At 44.1% G+C, this 18,632-nt stretch overlaps 1 protein-coding gene across 6 annotated transcripts in view; it reads left to right on the top strand.

Annotated features, from left to right (window-relative positions):
- LOC130290471 (beta-1,4-galactosyltransferase galt-1-like) overlaps positions 1 to 18,632 on the top strand; it is a 68,503-nt gene that overhangs the window by 34,832 nt on the left and 15,039 nt on the right. For 3 of the 6 annotated variants that reach the window (XM_056538146.1, XM_056538147.1, XM_056538148.1), the window contains exons 3-4: positions 10,685 to 10,798; positions 16,716 to 16,831. In XM_056538146.1, the coding sequence (XP_056394121.1) occupies positions 16,820 to 16,831 (12 nt within the window). In that variant the 5' untranslated portion in view covers positions 10,685 to 10,798; positions 16,716 to 16,819. Of the gene's footprint in view, positions 1 to 7,922; positions 9,122 to 10,684; positions 10,799 to 16,715; positions 16,832 to 18,632 lie in introns of those variants that run through there. The other 3 variants (XM_056538144.1, XM_056538145.1, XM_056538149.1) reach the window with 2 other exon arrangements.

Raw genomic sequence — 18,632 nt, 5'->3', positions numbered from 1 at the left:
GGGTTGTTTATGTGTGCCATGGGGGTTCGCTCTGCTAGCCCCGCCCCTGCTGACAGCACTTTCGGTTACGGCGACATCACTTCCGATTCCGGTGATGTCGCTTCTGGCAACGCTGATTACGATCCCAGTGGGAACTGCTTCACACTGGGTGGGAGCTGTCCCTCCGGACCCACCCCCACCCCTCCTACAGAAGCCGATGTGCAGGGATTCCCCTCCCTAACAGGGGAAAGCCCCACAACATCAGTGCAACCTTCAGGAGCCTCTTCACCTAACCGGCCAGGCTTTATTGCCATTACAGACGTATGGACACTCCTCCTCCCCTCACAGGGGAGTTTCCTGCTACGCGTAGATCATGGGGGAATGCCCCCTGAGCAGACAGACACATCACCAAGCTTCGGCGCTCGGACATGCCCCCCGCCCACTTGGGGCGATCCTGCAGCACCAGAGTTGCCCACCTTAAGCCTGTCCTGCCCCTCCCTACCAGCAGGACAAGTGGGCTCCTTGGCATCTGTAGCCATCTTATATATGGTTTCCACCATGTACCCCCCCATGCTGGCCCCGCTGGGGGGCCCAGCAGCCTGACCCACCTTTTCAGATGGCCCAGACTGCTGGAGAGAAGAAAAAACAAGCCTAGTCTTCTCTTCTTTTTTTCTTTTTACTTCTCCTCTTCCTCTTGCCCTTCACCTCAGTTTCTGGACCCAAGTCATTTCCAAATGAGAAGTTCTCAAAGTGGGTAGGCGATTCTTGGAGCACAATCGCCTTCAGTAATCCACCACCACTTAACCCATTGCTGCAGCTGCTGTTGTCACTGTTGTGTCGCCCTTCCCCGAAGGTTTCCACAAACCTGGGGAAGGGCTGATGGAAATCCTGCTGATCTCTAGTTCTCTGGTTCTCCTGGAGCACACAATCACACAACCTCACTTCAGCTGGAGGCACCCTGGTTGGGAAACACTGCTATAGATATAGGGGATGCCCCCTTTTTACAAACCTGGGTATAAATAGGTCATGGGGAGATCTCTGTACTGCCCCTGATATACTTATACATAGTTATTAGGTCTCCCCTAAACCTTCTTTATTTTAAACTAAATAACCCTAATTCTGATAATGTTTCTGGGTACTGTAGTCCTCCCATTCCCCGTATTACCCTGGTTGCCCGTCTTTGAACCCTCTCCAGCTCCACTATATCTTTCTTGTACACTGGTGCCCATTACTGTACACAGTATTCCATGTGTGGTCTGACCAGTACTGTGCACAGTATTCTATGTGTGGTCTGACCAGTACTGTATACAGTATTCTATGTGTGGTCTGACCAGTACTGTACACAGTATTCCATGTGTGGTCTTACCAGTACTGTACACAGTATTCCATGTGTGTCTGACCAGTACTGTACACAGTATTCCATGTGTGGTCTTACCAGTACTGTACACAGTATTCTGTGTGTGGTCTGACCAGTACTGTACACAGTATTCCATGTGTGGTCTGACCAGTACTGTGCACAGTATTCCATGTGTGGTCTGACCAGTACTGTACACAGTATTCCATATGTGGTCTGATCAGTACTGTACACAGTATTCCATGTGTGGTCTGACCAGTATTGTACACAGTATTCCATGTATGGTCTGACCAGTACTGTACACAGTATTCCATGTGTGGTCTGATCAGTACTGTACACAGTATTCTATGTGTGGTCTGACCAGTACTGTACACAGTATTCTATGTGTGGTCTGACCAGTACTGTACACAGTATTCCATGTGTGGTCTGACCAGTACTGTACACAGTATTCCATGTGTGGTCTGACTAGTGACTATATAAGCAAAAGAAAAAGAAAACTAGAATGCTTCTTTAAAACTTGACTTGAAAGTAACAGATGTTTTTTTTTTAACACCTTCCTCTTCCTGTTCTCTGAAGGGTTAAGTCCTGTTGGTCTCTATTCACATGGATAGCCAGGAGTCATTGTCTGGTATGCGTGAGATTTGGGGGGAGGGTAGTTGGGGGCTATTTGCCTTCTTGTGAAGTGAGATCCTTTTTTCCCCTAACCTACGGCTGAGACGGTGTTGTTAAAGTTTTGTTTTTTCGGCTGTTTTGCCAGGAAAAAAAGAGTGTGCAACCCACAGCATTCTGGAAACGAATTTACTGAGAGAAAGAAAACTGGATTTTATTATGAAAGGGATAGCTGTATACATATATACGGGAGAGGGAGGGGTGCGGGATACTGGTGTACATCTGTAGCTGAGCGTGCATAGCTGTCGTGTGTGTGTATATAGTTATTTACATTTATATATATATATATATACAGTGGTCCCTCAACATACGATGGTAATCCGTTCCAAATGGACCATCGTTTGTTGAAACCATCGTATGTTGAGGGATCCGTGCAATGTAAAGTATAGGACAGTGGTCTACAACCTGCGGACCTCCAGATGTTGCAAAACTACAACACCCAGCATGCCCGGACAGCCAACGGCTGTCCGGGCATGCTGGGAGTTGTAGTTTTGCAACATCTGGAGGTCCGCAGGTTGAAGAACACTGGTATTGGAGGTTATACTCACGTGTCCCCGCCGCTCCGGACCGTCACCGCTCGTCACCGCTGCCCTGGATGTCGCCCTCCATCGCTGTCGCTGCGTCCCCGGGGTGTCCCCGACGCTCCGGTAAGGCCTCTGCTTCCCCGGCATCCTCGCTCTCCTTCGCCGCCATCACGTCGCTACGCACGCCGCTCCTATTGGATGACGGGACGGCGTGCGCGCGACGTGATGACGACGAAGGAGAGCGCCGACGATGCAGGGGATCCCGAAGAGGACCCTGAGGACAGGTAAGTGATCGTCACCGGACCACACAGGGCACCGTAAACTGCTATCCGGTGACAGCTGAAGCAGTCTGCGCTGCCGGATAGCCGTTTATGCGATGGCCCCGACATACAAAAGCATCGTATGTTGATGCTGCCTCTGAGAGACCATTGCATGTTGAAATGATCGTATGTCGGGGCCATCGTAGGTTGGGGGGTCACTGTATGTGTATATATGTATATATATATATCTATATATATATTCAAACACATATATGTATTGTGGGTTGAGTAAGGGCCACATGGCGACTTTGGCAATCACAGCGTCTCCATGCCCAATCATAGCTAATAATAGTGATTATGTAGGGTGATGACTAATGAAAAAAGTAATTATACACCTCCTTCAAGATTTAGGGGAGGGTTTGAATGATTATATATCCTAATTTCAGAGATACCAGCAGTATACAGATAGAGCTGAAGGGAAGGTGTATAACTGCTATATATCCTGATCCCATAGAGATAGCAGCAGCAGTATATAGATAGAGCTGGAGGAAGGTGCATAACTACTATATATCCTGATCCTATAGTAGTGATAGCAGCAGTATACAGATAGAGCTGGAGAGGAGGGGTATAACTACTATATATATCCTGATCCCATAGAGATAGCAGCAGCAGTATATAGATAGAGCTGGAGGAAGGTGCATAACTACTATATATCCTGATCCTATAGTAGTGATAGCAGCAGTATACAGATAGAGCTGGAGGGGAGGGGTATGACTACGATATATATCCTGATCCAATAGAGATAGCATATATATATATATATATATATATGTTATGTTCAAACACATATATGTATTGTGGGTTGAGTAAGGGCCACATGGCGACTTTGGCAATCACACCGTCTCCATGCCCAATCATAGCTAATAATAGTGATTATGTAGGGTGATCACTGATGAAATTAGTAGTTATACACCTCCTTCAAGATGAAGGAGAGGGTTTAAATGATTATATATCCTAATTTCAGAGATACCAGCAGTAGTATACAGATAGAGCTGGAGGGAAGTGTAACTACTGTTTGGGGCTCCATACGTGTAACTAGTGAAAGGACAGATTGCCTACATACCTATACAAGATCTTACCCTAGCACAGCGGTCTGAGTTGTGCCATAACCGCGCAATGAGGGCACGCCTATAGAGGGCATACACTATAGTGAAGAAATAAAATAAGGGAGGGTTGGGTGGGTTCCACAAACGTCACGTGCTCCTCCCCTGTAGGAGAGGGGGAAGTTATATATACACGCCCCCACCTGTTCCCAATAAGCCCCACCTGGAAGTGCAGGGAGCGATAATTACTTCTGCCCCTCACACAAATACAGCCCATCAGGCTTTATACATATCCTGATCCTATAGTGATAGCAGCAGTATACAGATAGAGCTGGAAGAGAGGGGTCTTAGAGCTAGTAGGAGGGATCTGGTAGTTGATGATGTCATCATGTAGTCCACAAGTCAGGAGTCTGACATCCTGTTGTAACCATTAGGCAGTAGAACCTTTGGAGAGTCAGGAATGTGATCACGTGACCAAAGTTGGAATAAAACAAATTACACTTTAGGACTAGTGATGGCGAGTGTGCATGATATGGGCAAAGAAAAACAAAAAAACCCCGACGTGCTTCTTTATCTATATCCTTGGCGTCGTCAGGCATATAATGTACCTAGCAACCAGTCTGCCTCTTACTTAAGCGCAGTTCCCTCACTGCCATGATAAGTGTATAACCCAGCGTCCACCCCAATATATATCACTCACAGTGTCCTGTTCCGGGGGCGGCAAAGTTCTGGAATCTGCCTCGTTTGGATCTGGTTCAGGATCAGGGAAGGACAGAGGGAAAGCGGCCAGGCCGGGCTCCTGTTCTATTGTCCTCCCATTTTATCGGCCTTGGTCATAATAAAAGCCCTGAGCTTTCCAGAACCCGGCGCTGATAAGTGAGCGTCCCTTTTATTCCCTGATCCAAAAGCCTTTAAATAATAAATCTCTCAGGATTAAGGATCTGCTGATAATAATTTGTCTGCGCCGGCGTTATTGTGTCTCCTATGTCATAAATGCAAAGAAAATCTATAAAATTGTTATAGAAAAAAGCTGTAAAGAAATGTCCTCAGGGAATCCAGCACGTCGATCACTTTGGTTTCGAAGTTGTTGTTTTTTTATTTTTTATTTTATTTATTGGTTCATGTATTTTTTTTTCTAAGGAATTTTTATGGCCGATTTAATTGGGCACTGTTTGAATCAAAATACTTTTTCTATTCTGTACATAAAACATTAACCTTTCTAATATACTACATAAAAAATGTTATCTCTTATTTTTTTATTTTTTTTTATAGAAATCATGGATTATAAAAAAAAGATCATTAGGGGTCCACATACGATCCAGAACATAATCCTGTCCGGTTGCAGAATCATCTTTGTCCCAGCTGAAGCATAGGCCGGGACAAAGTCCAGGAAGTGAGCACTCCTGTCCTATTAGACTGCAGCATGAACACAGAGAGGAAGGGGTTACAGCCTGCAGCGATTGGATGAAGAGACACTGCACAGCAGGCTCAGGGAGGAAGTGAATACATGGTGAGTGAGGGCGGGCTCAGTGCTTGCCTCGGACACGCCCCTTCCTGATCAGTGGATGTCAGAATGAGTAAGCAGCAGACAAGAGGGATTTGTGAGCCAAACACAGAAGCTAGAAACATAAAAAAGACATGTAAAGCATCTGCATGACCTAGTGAGCAACATAGGAGCATTAGTTTTTATAGTGATATAACAGGTACGCTTTAAGCATTTTTCTGCACTTAACCCTTTATGACCATGCTGGGAGTTGTAGTTTTGCAACAGCTGGAGGCACCCTGGTTGGGCAACACTGCTCCAGCAGGATCCTAGTCCCCTGTTCCGCTACTGTCCATACTTTAATGGCATGTCAATCAAACACCATGGTGGTACTGGGGGTACAGTAGCTTGAACTCCAACCGTTTTTAAGAATGAGGGGGTCCTAATTTTTATGTAGCTCCCTTCAAAGTTCAGTAGAAGGATTCATGTCCTGTTCATCGAAAACGCGACACCCCTATTCCAGGTGGTTACGTTGCCAATGTAGCTTCCAGTGGTGTACATAGAAAAAAGAGGGCTCCATGGTAAATATCAAAATGGGCCTTCTGTTATAGCGTCCTGCCCCCCAGGACAGAAGGGTCTGGTGTTTTATTTCCCCTTTCCTCCAATGACCCATTGGTCAATACGGCCCCCCATTAATTTGCTGACATTGCAGTCCCCTGTAGACTGCAGTTCTGCACAGTTTCATATCTATAAAGAAAGGCACGGGACCAACCATGACGGGGGCGGGGGGGAACCAACCATGTCAAGGGCCTCATGGCAGCGGGATGGTCTGCCAATATAGTACGTACGTCCTTGGCAGCAGCTATCGGGCCCAATAAATTGAAAAGGATTTTGCATATATTGGATTTAGACTGGGTTACACATTGTTAAAGGGGTACTCCGCTGCTCAGCATTTGGAACAAACGGCTGGAGCCGTCGCCGGGAGCTCCTGATGTCATAGCCCCGCCCCCTCATTATGTCACCCTGCCCCCTCAATGCTAGTCTATAGGAGGGGGTGTGACAGCTGACACGCCCCCTCCCATAGACATGCATTGAGGTAGCGGGGCGTGACATCATAAGGGGCGGGGCTATGAGGTCACAAGCTCCCGGTTGTTCCAAACGCTGAGCAGCGGAGTACCCTTTTAATGCAGTGCGTCCCAGGTATAGGTCGGCATCCCATTGAAAAAAGGGATGATAGAGTGATCAAAAGGCCTCGTGTACCCCAAATGGTTCTGCTAAAAAAAAAAAACACAACTCATCCTGCAAAAAATGATCAATCACACTGCTCCGTAGAGGGAAACATAACAAAGTCTGAAATGTTAAAATGATAAGAAAAAAATAAATAAATAGGAAAATAGTCAGAAATAGGAAAATAATCAGAAATGGGAAAATAGTCAAAATTATTAAAATAATTGGAATTATTAAAATAGTGAGAAGTATTAAAATAATCAGAAATATGAAAATAATCGGAAATATGTAAATAGTCAGAATTATTAAAATAATCTGAAATATTAAAACAATCAGACAAATATAAAAATGATCTGAAAATATGAAAATAATGAGAAATATAAAAATAATTGTTACAAAAATCGATTTTTTTTTTACGCTGTTAAACGGAAACCCAAGAAATGTCAAATGATTCTATAGATCAGTGGTCTCCAACCTGCGGACCTCCAGATGTTGCAAAACTACAACTCCCAGCATGCCCGGACAGCCGTTGGCTGTCCGGGCATGCTGGGAGTTGTAGTTTTGCAACATCTGGAGGTCCGCAGGTTGGAGACCACTGCTATAGACAATGATACGCACGGTCGTCTCGGCTGCCTTCGCGTCGTTTGCAGATTCTGCTTTCGCTTTGAATTCTTATTTTTCTCAGGAAATTACTTTGTATCTGGGGGTTGGCATCTGCTATGCCAGTTTTAGTATTAGTACCAGAAGTATATAGATCAGTTTTCGGGGAACTACATAGGTGCCCTGCTGCATTACTTCTGCCCGTCTGAGGAGGTGAGGGATCTTGGGGCCCTATTATTTCTCTTTTATGACATTTTTGGGTTCCTGCAGACACCTGGGGTTGGATTCACGTGCATTGCTTCAACCTAGTCTGATACCTGTTTTTTTCTTTGTCCTTCTGTGTAATTTTAATTTTTTTAATTTTTTTGGAGGTGCAGTTTTTGACCTTTTTAAACCATGTTTCTTAGAGGCGATGTGTGGTGTATTGCGATCTTATCATTCCATTAGGACATTCTGCCCTTGGCGGAGTACTATGATGGCAGCTGCCATATTAAAGTGTACCTGTCCTATCTCAGAAAATATAATGCTTCTATATGTTACTCACTCGGTCATGCAGATGCTTTACATGTCTTTTTTTTATGTGCCTAGCTTGTGTATTTGTCTCAGAAATCTCTCTGTTCTGCTACTCACTCATCCTGTCATCCTCTGCTCAGAAAGGGGCGTGTCCGAGGCAAGCACTGAGCCCTCCCTCCCTCACCATGCATTAATTTCCTCCCTGAGTCTGCTGTGCTGTGCTGGGTCTCTTCATCCAATCACTGCAGGCTGCTCTGTAACCCCCTCCTCTCTGTTTTCATGCTGCAGTCTGATAGGACAGGAGTGAGCACAGAGGAGTGCTAGTCCCGCCCTCACTTCCTGGACTTTGTCCCAGCCTGTGCTTCAGCTGGGACAAAGATGATGCTGCAGCCGGACAGGATTATGTTCTGGATGGTATGGGGACCCCTAGTGGTCTTTTTTTTATAAGCCATTATTTCTATAAAAATGAGATCACATTTTTTTTAATGAAGTATATTAGAAAGGTTAATGTTTTGTCAAGAAAGTTTTCGAATCTGATAGCGCCCATTTAACTTCTCAGGGCACGAGTGTGTGTGTGTGTGGGGTGCGGATGTGGTCATAAATGGTCAGAGGGAACCGCAACCTGCTTTTCTAGACACCTAGGGAAAGAAATTTTCTGGGGAAAAAATATGCAAATTCACTGAATTCATGGGCTGTTTTTGCTAGTGAATATTCTGTGATAGCCTGGGGGATGTAGGGTATGGGGAGTGTAGCTGTGCAGTAATTAAAGGGTGCTTGTTAACCCTTACTATTCGTGACGCCAGGGTGAGGGCTCCTCAGTAACGCTTGTCCCACCTCCACCCTTCCCAAGAGCGATAGGGAGGTATAGAAGAATAGATTGTCCACAACCGGAGAGTTTTCTGAAACAGTATTATCTTTTACTGAAGGTTTTCTGCAAGCTTCAATAACATAACAGTCTTTAAGCATAACAACGGCTTTCCTTGGTGATTGACAAAGGTTGGTACTTTAGCATTTAGAGTCTTTTAGTATTGTGCGTTGTTCCACTGGATTTAGGGGATTTAGTTGCGGTCCACTAGTCAGGCTAGCATTACCGGGGATTTAGATTTGAAAACACGGTTTTAGTTCTGCTGAGGCCGGCAGGTTTTTGAGGTCTAGTGTGTCTTTGAAAGTTGCGCAGATCCGTCCTGCTAGTCCGGCATCCGGGAGAGCAGCAACCCAAGAGAGCGATAATTGGACGCATCTCCCTTATAAGGGCAGGGGCTGGACTAATGCTTGTCCATACTGATGTCAATCACCATTACAAAGATCTGTGGGTAACACGTGACCCAAGGACCTCCTAAGGTCCTCCAACATACCATAGAGGTGACTAGCTTGGTCACATGACCGAAGGTCCTGCGACGCTAAACAAGGTAAGTACTATACATTACTATAAAATATATATAATTATTAAATATATACATATATTATCATTAGAGATAGACTTGAGGAGAGGCGACTAGGGGCTGTCCCACCTGAGGAACCCTACCTGAACGTAGTTACTCTGACTATGGGGACCTCTACACTAGGTACGGTATGCAATACGGTACCTGGACACCACAATTCCATTTGCGCTCTGGGTAGGGTTATGAATTTGCATGTGTTTTCATATGATTTAATAAAGGGTTCATCCAGAAATGGCAAAACAGAGCTGATTTCTTCTAAAAACAGCACCACCCCTGTCCTAAGGTTGTGTGTGGTATTGCAACTTGGCTGTCCGGGTGTGCTGTGAGTTGTAGCTTTTCAACAGCTGGACCTACAGGAAGCTGTAGAAGTGAAACTTAACAACGTTAATAATAAAACCCTATGGAGGAAATGCTTTTTCACCATAATAAGTACAAAGCAAACTTATTATATCAGTGTTTCCCTGCTAGTGTGCCTCCAGCTGTTGCAAAACTACAGCTTCCAGCATGCCCAGACAGCCGTTGGCTGTCTGGGCATGCTGGTAGTTGTAGTTTTGCAACAGCTGGAGGCACAGTGGTTGGAAAACACTAGTGTGCTCTGCAATTGTCACTTTAGGATATCTAGTATTTGTTAAAACAAGAGACCTACAGGAGGCTGTAGAAGAGAAACTTAACAAAATAAATAATAAAAACCCTATAGAGGAAATGTTTTTTGCCAGTATACCTCCAGCTGTTGCAAAACTACAACTTCCAGCATGCCCGGACATCATGGGCATTGTAGTTTTGCAACAGCTGGAGGCACACTGGTTGGAAAACACTGGTGTACTCTGTAATTGTCACTTTTGGATATCCAGTATGTGTTAGAACAAGGGATCTATAGGAAGCACCATAATAAGCACGAAGCAAACTTTTTATATTCGTGTTTCCCTGCTAGTGTGCCTCCAGCTGTTGCAAAACTACAACTTCCAGCATGCCCGGACAGCCAACGGCTGTCCGGGCATGCTGGGAGTTGTAGTTTTGCAACAGTTGAAAACATTTTGATTGGGAAACACGAGTTTACTTTGTAATTGACACTTTTTGATATCCAGTATTTGTTAGAACAAGGGATCTACAGGAGGCTGTAGAAGAGAAACCTTACAACATTCGTAATAAAAACCCTTTGAAGGAAATGTTTTTTTCCCATCATAATAAGTACAAAGCAAATGTTATATATCAGTGTTTCCCAGCTTGTATACCTCCAGCTGTTTTAAAACTACAAATCCCAGCATGCTCGGACAGCATGGATGTTGCAGTTTTGCAACAGCTGGAGGCACTCAGGTTGGAAAACACTGGTATACATGTAATTGTCACAGTATTTTTTTTAGAACAAGGGGGCTCCATGTAGACCATTAGGACTTCTTACCAAAGGATTTATAATTTAAGGCATTTCCTAGATTTCGGAAGGGGGGGGGGGGGGGTTGTTAGAATTGCCCAGCCCCAGGCTTATACAGTACATGTAATCTAAATGCTATGTCTGTGCATTACACCACATAGGACGAAGAATGCAATATGGAGAGACCGGAGTTAATGACCTGTGAGCCAGTTCTAAAATCCGGCCTGTGTACACACTGAGTGACCTTTAGCTTCGCCGCTGCTGTTTTTCCACCAGTAAGACAGATGTTTCTGTGTCCGTTCCATGATGAAATTATATTCATACATTGGCAAAAAAAAAAATCCAGAGCCACCGTCCAAGGGAAAACCAATTTTATTAGACTACAAGGAGCCGAACAACATGTTAAATACATTTAGGACGAGATATTAACATCAGCACAAGTGCAGGTATTCCCCAGGGCCAGCCGTATATTATACCGCACAATGCCAGGGCATAGCTGAACGCCGGACAAGGACACGGATCTCGCGGAGCTCCAAAACACTAACAATTTATCAAGGCCTGTATGCCAGTTTTCTGGGGTACAGAAGTCACACATTTTTGGCAATCCCTGTTAACACATTTACTTTAAATAAATCACTCAAGAAAACTGGTGTTAATTATAACAGAGGTCCTGCACCTTTATATCTTTATGGCACACCTTTAGAAGCAGCAGCGTGGAGGACATTTTAGAGTAGTACTGATCAGTGTAAGCTGTGAATCCAGCACTGGGGTGAGATTTAAAATGTACATGTCATATCACAGAAACAAACAGTGCTTATGTTACTTAAATGCAGATGTTTTACTTGTGTTTTTTATGTGTCTAGCTGCTGTATTTGGCTCACAAATCCCTCTGTTCTGCTGCTCACCCATTCTGACTTCCACTGCTCATCGAGGGGCATGTCCGAGGCACGCACTGAGCCTGCCCTCACTCATCATGCAGTCACTTCCTCCCTGAGTCTGCTGTTCTGTTCTTCTGTTCTGTGTCTCCATCCAACCACATCAGGCTGCTCTGTAACCCCCTGCTAGTCCCATCCACACTTCCTTGACTTTGTTCAACTGGATCGGGCACAATAGGTATTGCGGAAAGTCGTCCTGCGCTGCCGGTGAATCCCAAGATAGAATCGGAGCCAACGATGTAGGTATAAGGATAGTATTTTATTGAAACATGCAACGCGTTTCAGGGCCGGGATGGTCCTTTCATCAGGCATGTTGCCATCCCGGCCCTGAAACGCGTTGCATGTTTCAATAAAGTACTATCCTTATACATACATCTTTTGCTCCGATCCTATCTTGGGATTCACCGGCAGCGCAGGACGACTTTCCGCAATACCTATTGTGCCCGATCCAGTATCCTATACACGCCAGTCCGGCGTGGGAAACCTGCAGCAGCCTTCCGGTCACGGAATGTGTGTGACCCCTCTCTAAGTCCAGTGAGCGTTGTGCCTCGGTTGTTGCACAACCATAGAAGGTGAGCGCATTACTCACCGATACTAATTTAATTCCTTATTTTGGTGGTCCTACCCATAGAAGCGCTCCTGTCTTCTTTCTTTTGACTTTGTTCAAGTCTGTGCTTCAGCTGCAACAAAGATGATGCTGCAGTCAGACGAGATAATGTTCTGGATGGTATGAGTATTATATGGGGTTTGTATGTGGACTCATTGTTTTTTTAAATAAGCCATGTTTTTTATTAAAAGGAGGATAAACATTTTTTCTTATGAAGTATATTCGAAAGAAATGTTTTTCCAAGATGTACAACATAGAAAATGTTTTTGAATCTGACTTTGCCCATTTAACACATGCTGGGGCTTTTAGCAGCTTCTCCGTGTCTCACTCTGCCATTTCTCTCCAGCCACTCTCACTCTCCTCCATTGACTTCTGTGGGCAGCATGTAATCTGATTCGTCAGTGAGCTGACCTGTCTCCAGATGCATTTGAGCAGTTGCAGTCTAGGAATGCTGGGAGTTGTAGTTTTGTAACAGCTGGAGGCGCCCTGATTGGGAAACACTGTCCTGTGGGTAGAGGAGTGATCTGCCAGGGATTCCAGCGGTGCGGTCACCCACGGGTTTTATATAAAATATTATACAGGGAAAAAAGTCAGAATGCAGCTTAGTCATCTTCTCCCAAATCTGTGTGCATAAACCTAATTTAAGGGGGAAGTCCGCCTTTACGTCATTCTCCTGGGTGCACTGACTGGAGTTGTAGCTATCGTCTGACATGTCTATGGGACCTATAAGGCTACACTCACATCGGCATTCCAGAGCTGGACGGAGGTTGCGACAAACAGACAGGAACCGATGCCGACGGGTCCCGTTCTTGATGTCCGTTATTTTGCTGGAATCAGCGAACAGATCTCCTTATGGCCATGTTCACCCTGCGGAATTTCCAAGCAAATTTCCATAAGAATATTCTGCTCGTAAATTCCTCTGCAGCAGAGTCCCCTTGATTCCGGCTTCTGCAGAAATTTTTTACCTGTTCAATGTTACTGTGGTTTCCACTCAGAAATTCATTGCTGTCTATTCAGAGCAGTTCTAGTGCCGCCAATACATGTAATGTCTGCCCACATTTTCCGGCGGACATTCCGCACATTTTTGGCCGGGTGAACATGGCCTAACACTGATGTGAAGGAAGTCCTTACTTGTGGGTGATTATTGGCCAAATCTTTGATCTGGCTGATCAATGTATCAGTGCCAGACCTGTGCTGCACCCCATTCAGTCCGATGACCCAAATTCAGTCAGCTTATGACTACGTTCAGGTCATTTTCCGATGGTATGTTTTTTGGCCCATCTGGGCATTTTGACAGCTTGAAGTGTACCTGTCGTCAACAAAAACTTTTTCTATAATGTAGATAATACCATTATATGTATATTTGTAATATACATTGATTAAAAAATGTGTATATTTTTGTCCCTCCAATTATTGTCTGTGTGTCTCTATGAGGAGTCCAAATACAGGAAGTGAGGGTGGACAAGCAGGGCTCTGTACACTAAGGACAAGCGGGGCTCTGTACACTGAGGACAAGCAGGGCTCTGTACACTAAGGACAAGCGGGGCTCTGTACACTGAGGACAAGCGGGGCTCTGTACACTGAGGACAAGCGGGGCTCTGTACACTGAGGACAAGCGGGGCTCTGTACACTGAGGACAAGCGGGGCTCTGTACACTGAGGACAAGCAGGGCTCTGTACACTAAGGACAAGCGGGGCTCTGTACACTAAGGACAAGCGGGGCTCTGTACACTGAGGACAAGCGGGGCACTGTACACTGAGGACAAGCGGGGCTCTGTACACTGAGGACAAGCGGGGCTCTGTACACTGAGGACAAGCGGGGCTCTGTACACTGAGGACAAGCGGGGCTCTGTACACTGAGGACAAACGGGGCTCTGTACACTAAGGACAAACAGGGCTCTGTGCACTAACAAAAAGCAGGACAGTGTGCACTGAGGCTCTATAACAGTGGTCTCCAACCTGCGGACCTCCAGATGTTGCAAAACTACAACTCCCAGCATGCCCGGACAGCCGTTGGCTGTCCGGGCATGCTGGGAGTTGTAGTTTTGCAACATCTGAAGGTCCGCAGGTTGGAAACCACTGCTCTATAACATACCTCTGGCTCATACATCAGGATGATTGACAAGCCAGGAGTCTGCACAGATCCCTGCTTGTCCCGCCCTCACTTCCTGTTTTTGGACTCCTCATAGAGGCACACGGACAATAGCTGCAGGGACAGCATTTTTTCACCCAAAAATATACACAATTTTTAATCAATGTATATTACTAATATACACATAATGTTATTATCTACATTATATAAAAAGTTTTTGTTGACGACAGGTACACTTTAAATAACTATCAACCATCGGCCACATATCTCTTCATGTTAGAGTGCCAGGACCCCATTCAATCCAATAACTCCACTCAGGTCATTTCCCAGCCGTATCCAACTTTTGACCGGGACTAAATGTTTGCACCCCACCCCCTGTGATCAGACACTTATCCCCTATCCTGTCCATTGGGGTTAAGTTGTGTTCCCTGGTTAACATATTAAGACCAGTAGAAACCTGTAGACAAAAACTGTAGCCCCGTAGGGTAGGCCCTGTATGTCTGTAAAAAAAAGTGACAGTCCCCGTCACAATTTCCACCTAAAATTCTTACAGTGCATCCCTAAAATGCTTACAGTGCTTATTTAGAACTGTAAAAACCTTAAAAGTGTATTCCAGGATTTTTTTTTAAATTTGACTATGCTACAGAGGCTGTAAAGTTAGTGTAGTTCATAATATAGTTTCTGTACCTGTGTTTCATGGTGGTCTCGCAATTCCTTTGTGATTTTTGCCCCTACATTTATTTTTAACAGCATACAAAACGAGTGTCGTCTCAGGTTTTCCCAGGTTGCAGTGCAGCCGAGACATTACGTCACTAGTCAGGTGATTAGAGGGAGCCTGTCTTCAATGGGTGGAGCAACTGCTGGGTGGGAGATCAATTTGCAAGAATTTGCAACAGCTGGAGGCACCCTGGCCAGAAAACACTGGTCCATAGTATTGAAGGCAACACAGGAGTGTTTTAATGGGCGGAGGGGTGGCTGATGTGTGGGAGGAAGAAAAATTACCTTAGACTTACACACAAGGAACTATGGGATTTGTAGTTTGAGAGAACTAAGTCCAACAGTAAATAGCCAGTTCACAAAAAGATAGCCACAGCTTTATGGTAATCTCAGCCATTTAGCCCCAATACAAGCACAGATCCTTCCTAAGCATGTCCATTACTGTCTGACAGGTAAGTACTAAAATCACCTTATGGTGGAGTACCCCTTTAAGAGAAGCACCAACCATAACATTGGCGCTCAGATGCAGATACAGTACTGAGCGCCAATGCGCTGTTTTCAAAACTACAACTCCCATCATACCTTGACATTCTGGGAGGACATTTATCAACTGGCGCACACGTGCAAAATTGCACCAGCTCAGTGTGCATGTATTTAGCACATGCGGAGCCTTGCGGAGAAATGCGCATCTAATTTTGGGCTTTCCGCTGTGTGAACAAGGCCTTATGCTGACAGGCTGAATACACTGCACTAGTATAATAGTGCAGGGTATTATACCAAGGATCTGGTGATCACTCTCAGTCCCATTGTGTGGGACTAGTAAAAAAAATAAAAAAATAAAAAAAAAGAGAGAAAAGAAAGTAAAAAGAAAATGGCAAAAAATAAAAATAAATCCCCCTCCTTCTCCCAAAAAGGGGGTTCTCCAGCATAAGGTGATTTTAGTACGTACCTGGCAGACAGTAATGGACATGCTTAGGAAGGATCTGCGCTTGTCTTGGGGCTAAATGGCTATGTTGTGAGATTACCATAACACTGTGGCTAGCTTTTTGTTAACTGGTATTTCCTGTTTGATTTTTCTTTTTTTGACTACAAATCCCATAATTCCATTTTCCTCCCTCCCACACATCAGCCATCCCACCCATTGAAACATAAATGAGCTGCATCCATTCAAAAGACCTGTGGTTTTCAATCAGGGTGCCTACAGTTGTTGTATTAGTTGCAGATTGATCTCTCTCCCACCAAGCGATCACTCCCCCCATTGAAGCAGACAGGCTCCCTGTCATCAGCTGACTAGTGAGTCAGGTCTCGGCCGCATTGCAAGCTGGGAAAAATCCGAGACAACAGTCATTTTGTATGCTGTTAAAAGTAAATATTGGGGTGAAAATCACAGAAGAATTGTGAGAAAACCGTCACACACAGTTACAGACACTATATTATGAACTACACTAACTTTGCAGCCCCTGTAGCATAGTCAAATAAAAAAAATAAAAAAATTCCTAGAATACCCCTTTAACAAAAAAAAATATTAAAAACACACATTCGGTATCGCCACATCCGTAACGACTCGAGCACTAAAATGATTTTATCATTTATCCCGCGATTTGAACACTGTAGAGAAACAAACACAAAAAAAATTCCATGATTGTGGTATCTTGTTTATTCGCCTCCCAAAAAAACAAAAACAAACAAGAAAACAATCAAAAAGTCGTACGTGTTCAAAAATGTTCAAAAATGGTACCAATAAAAAAAAGGGAGCCCAAACATAAAAAGTCAAATAATAATTCCACACTGCGCAGTATTATCATATCTGTGTACTTAATCCATTTATTTCCTTGTCGCCAGTGCTCAGGAAGTTCCTGCAGACCGCTCCTGAAAAACAGCTCAGTACATTCCATCGGAGGAAATAGGAGTAAATAAAGAAATCATCAGTGACTGATCGACCCGTCATGATTTGGCAGGTAATATGGCGCAGACCATTGCTATTCTGATCTGTCGTAGTTTTTTTATTTTTTTCCAGGGGAGCCCAGAGGCTGGAATTGTTAGACGACCATATCGGGGGTAACCATTACAGGATTGTGAATCTTGTTTGGGGTCACCAACCCTGTGTGCAGTTGGATCCTGCGGGTTATCCAGGAAATAAAAAATGTTTTTATATATCAACTGGCTCCAGAAAGTTAAACAGATTTGTAAATGACTTCTATTAAAATAAGTTAATCCTTTCAGTACTTTTGAGCTGCTAAAGTTGAGTTGTTCTTTCTTGTCTAAGTGCTCTCTGATGACACCTGTCTCGGGAACTGTCCAGAGTAGAAGCAAACCCCCATAGCAAACCTCTTCTACTCTGTGCAGTTCCCAAGACAAGCAGAGATGTCAGCAGAGAGCACTGTTGCCAGACAGGAAACAACAACTCAACGTCAGCAGCTGATAACTATTGGAAGGATTAAGATTTTTTAATAGAAGTAATTTACAAATCTGTTTAACTTTCTGGAGCCAGTTGATATAAAAAAAAAAAAGTTTTTTTTCCCTGGAATACCCCTTTAACCCCTTAAGGACTCAGCCCATTTTGGCCTTAAGGACTCAGACAATTTAATTTTTACGGTTTCATTTTTTCCTCCTCGCCTTCTAAAAATCATAACTCTTTTATATTTTCATCCACAGACTAGTATGAGGGCTTGTTTTTTGCGCGACCAGTTGTCCTTTGTAATGACATCACTCATTATATCATAAAATGTATGGCGCAACCAAAAAACACTATTTTTGTGGGGAAATTAAAACGAAAAACGCAATTTTGCTAATTTTGGAAGGTTTTGTTTTCACGCCGTACAATTTATGGTAAAAATGACGTGTGTTCTTTATTCTGAGGGTCAATACGATTAAAATGATACCCAATATTATATACTTTTATATTATTGTTGCGCTTAAAAAAAATCACAAACTTTTTAACCAAATTAGTACGTTTATAATCCCTTTATTTTGATGACCTCTAACTTTTTTATTTTTCCGTATAAGCGGCGGTATGGGGGCTCATTTTTTGCGCCATGATCTGTACTTTTTTTTGATACCACATTTGCATATAAAAAACTTTTAATAAATTTTTTATAATTTTTTTTTAATAAAATGTATTAAAAAAGTAGGAATTTTGGACTTTTTTTTATTTTTTTTCGTTCACGCCGTTCACCGTACGGGATCATTAACATTTTATTTTAATAGTTCGGACATTTACGCACGCGGCGATACCAAATATGTTTATAAAAAAGGTTTTTTACGCTTTTTGGGGGTAAAATAGGAAAAAACTGACGTTTTACTTTTTTATTGGGGGAGGGGATTTTTCCCTTTTTTTAAACTTTTACTTTTACATTTTTTTACATTTTTTTTTACACTTGAATAGTCCCCATAGGGGACTATTCATAGCAATACCATGATTGCTAATACTGATCTGTTCTATGTATAGGACATAGAACAGATCAGTATTATCGGTCATCTTCTGCTCTGGTCTGCTCGATCACAGACCAGAGCAGGAGACGCCGGGAGCCGCACGGAGGAAGGTGAGGGGACCTCCGTGCGGCGTTATGAATGATCGGATCCCCGCAGCAGCGCTGCGGGCGATCCGATCGTTCATTTAAATCGCGAACTGCCGCAGATGCCGGGATCTGTATTGATCCCGGCACCTGAGGGGTTAATGGCGGACGCCCGCGAGATCGCGGGCGTCGGCCATTGCCGGCGGGTCCCTGGCTGCGATCAGCAGCCGGGATCAGCCGCGCA

The sequence above is a fragment of the Hyla sarda genome, chromosome 9 (assembly GCF_029499605.1).
Source record: "Hyla sarda isolate aHylSar1 chromosome 9, aHylSar1.hap1, whole genome shotgun sequence".
NCBI lineage: Eukaryota > Metazoa > Chordata > Amphibia > Anura > Hylidae > Hyla > Hyla sarda.
This window is presented reverse-complemented; position numbering and strand designations above follow the sequence as displayed.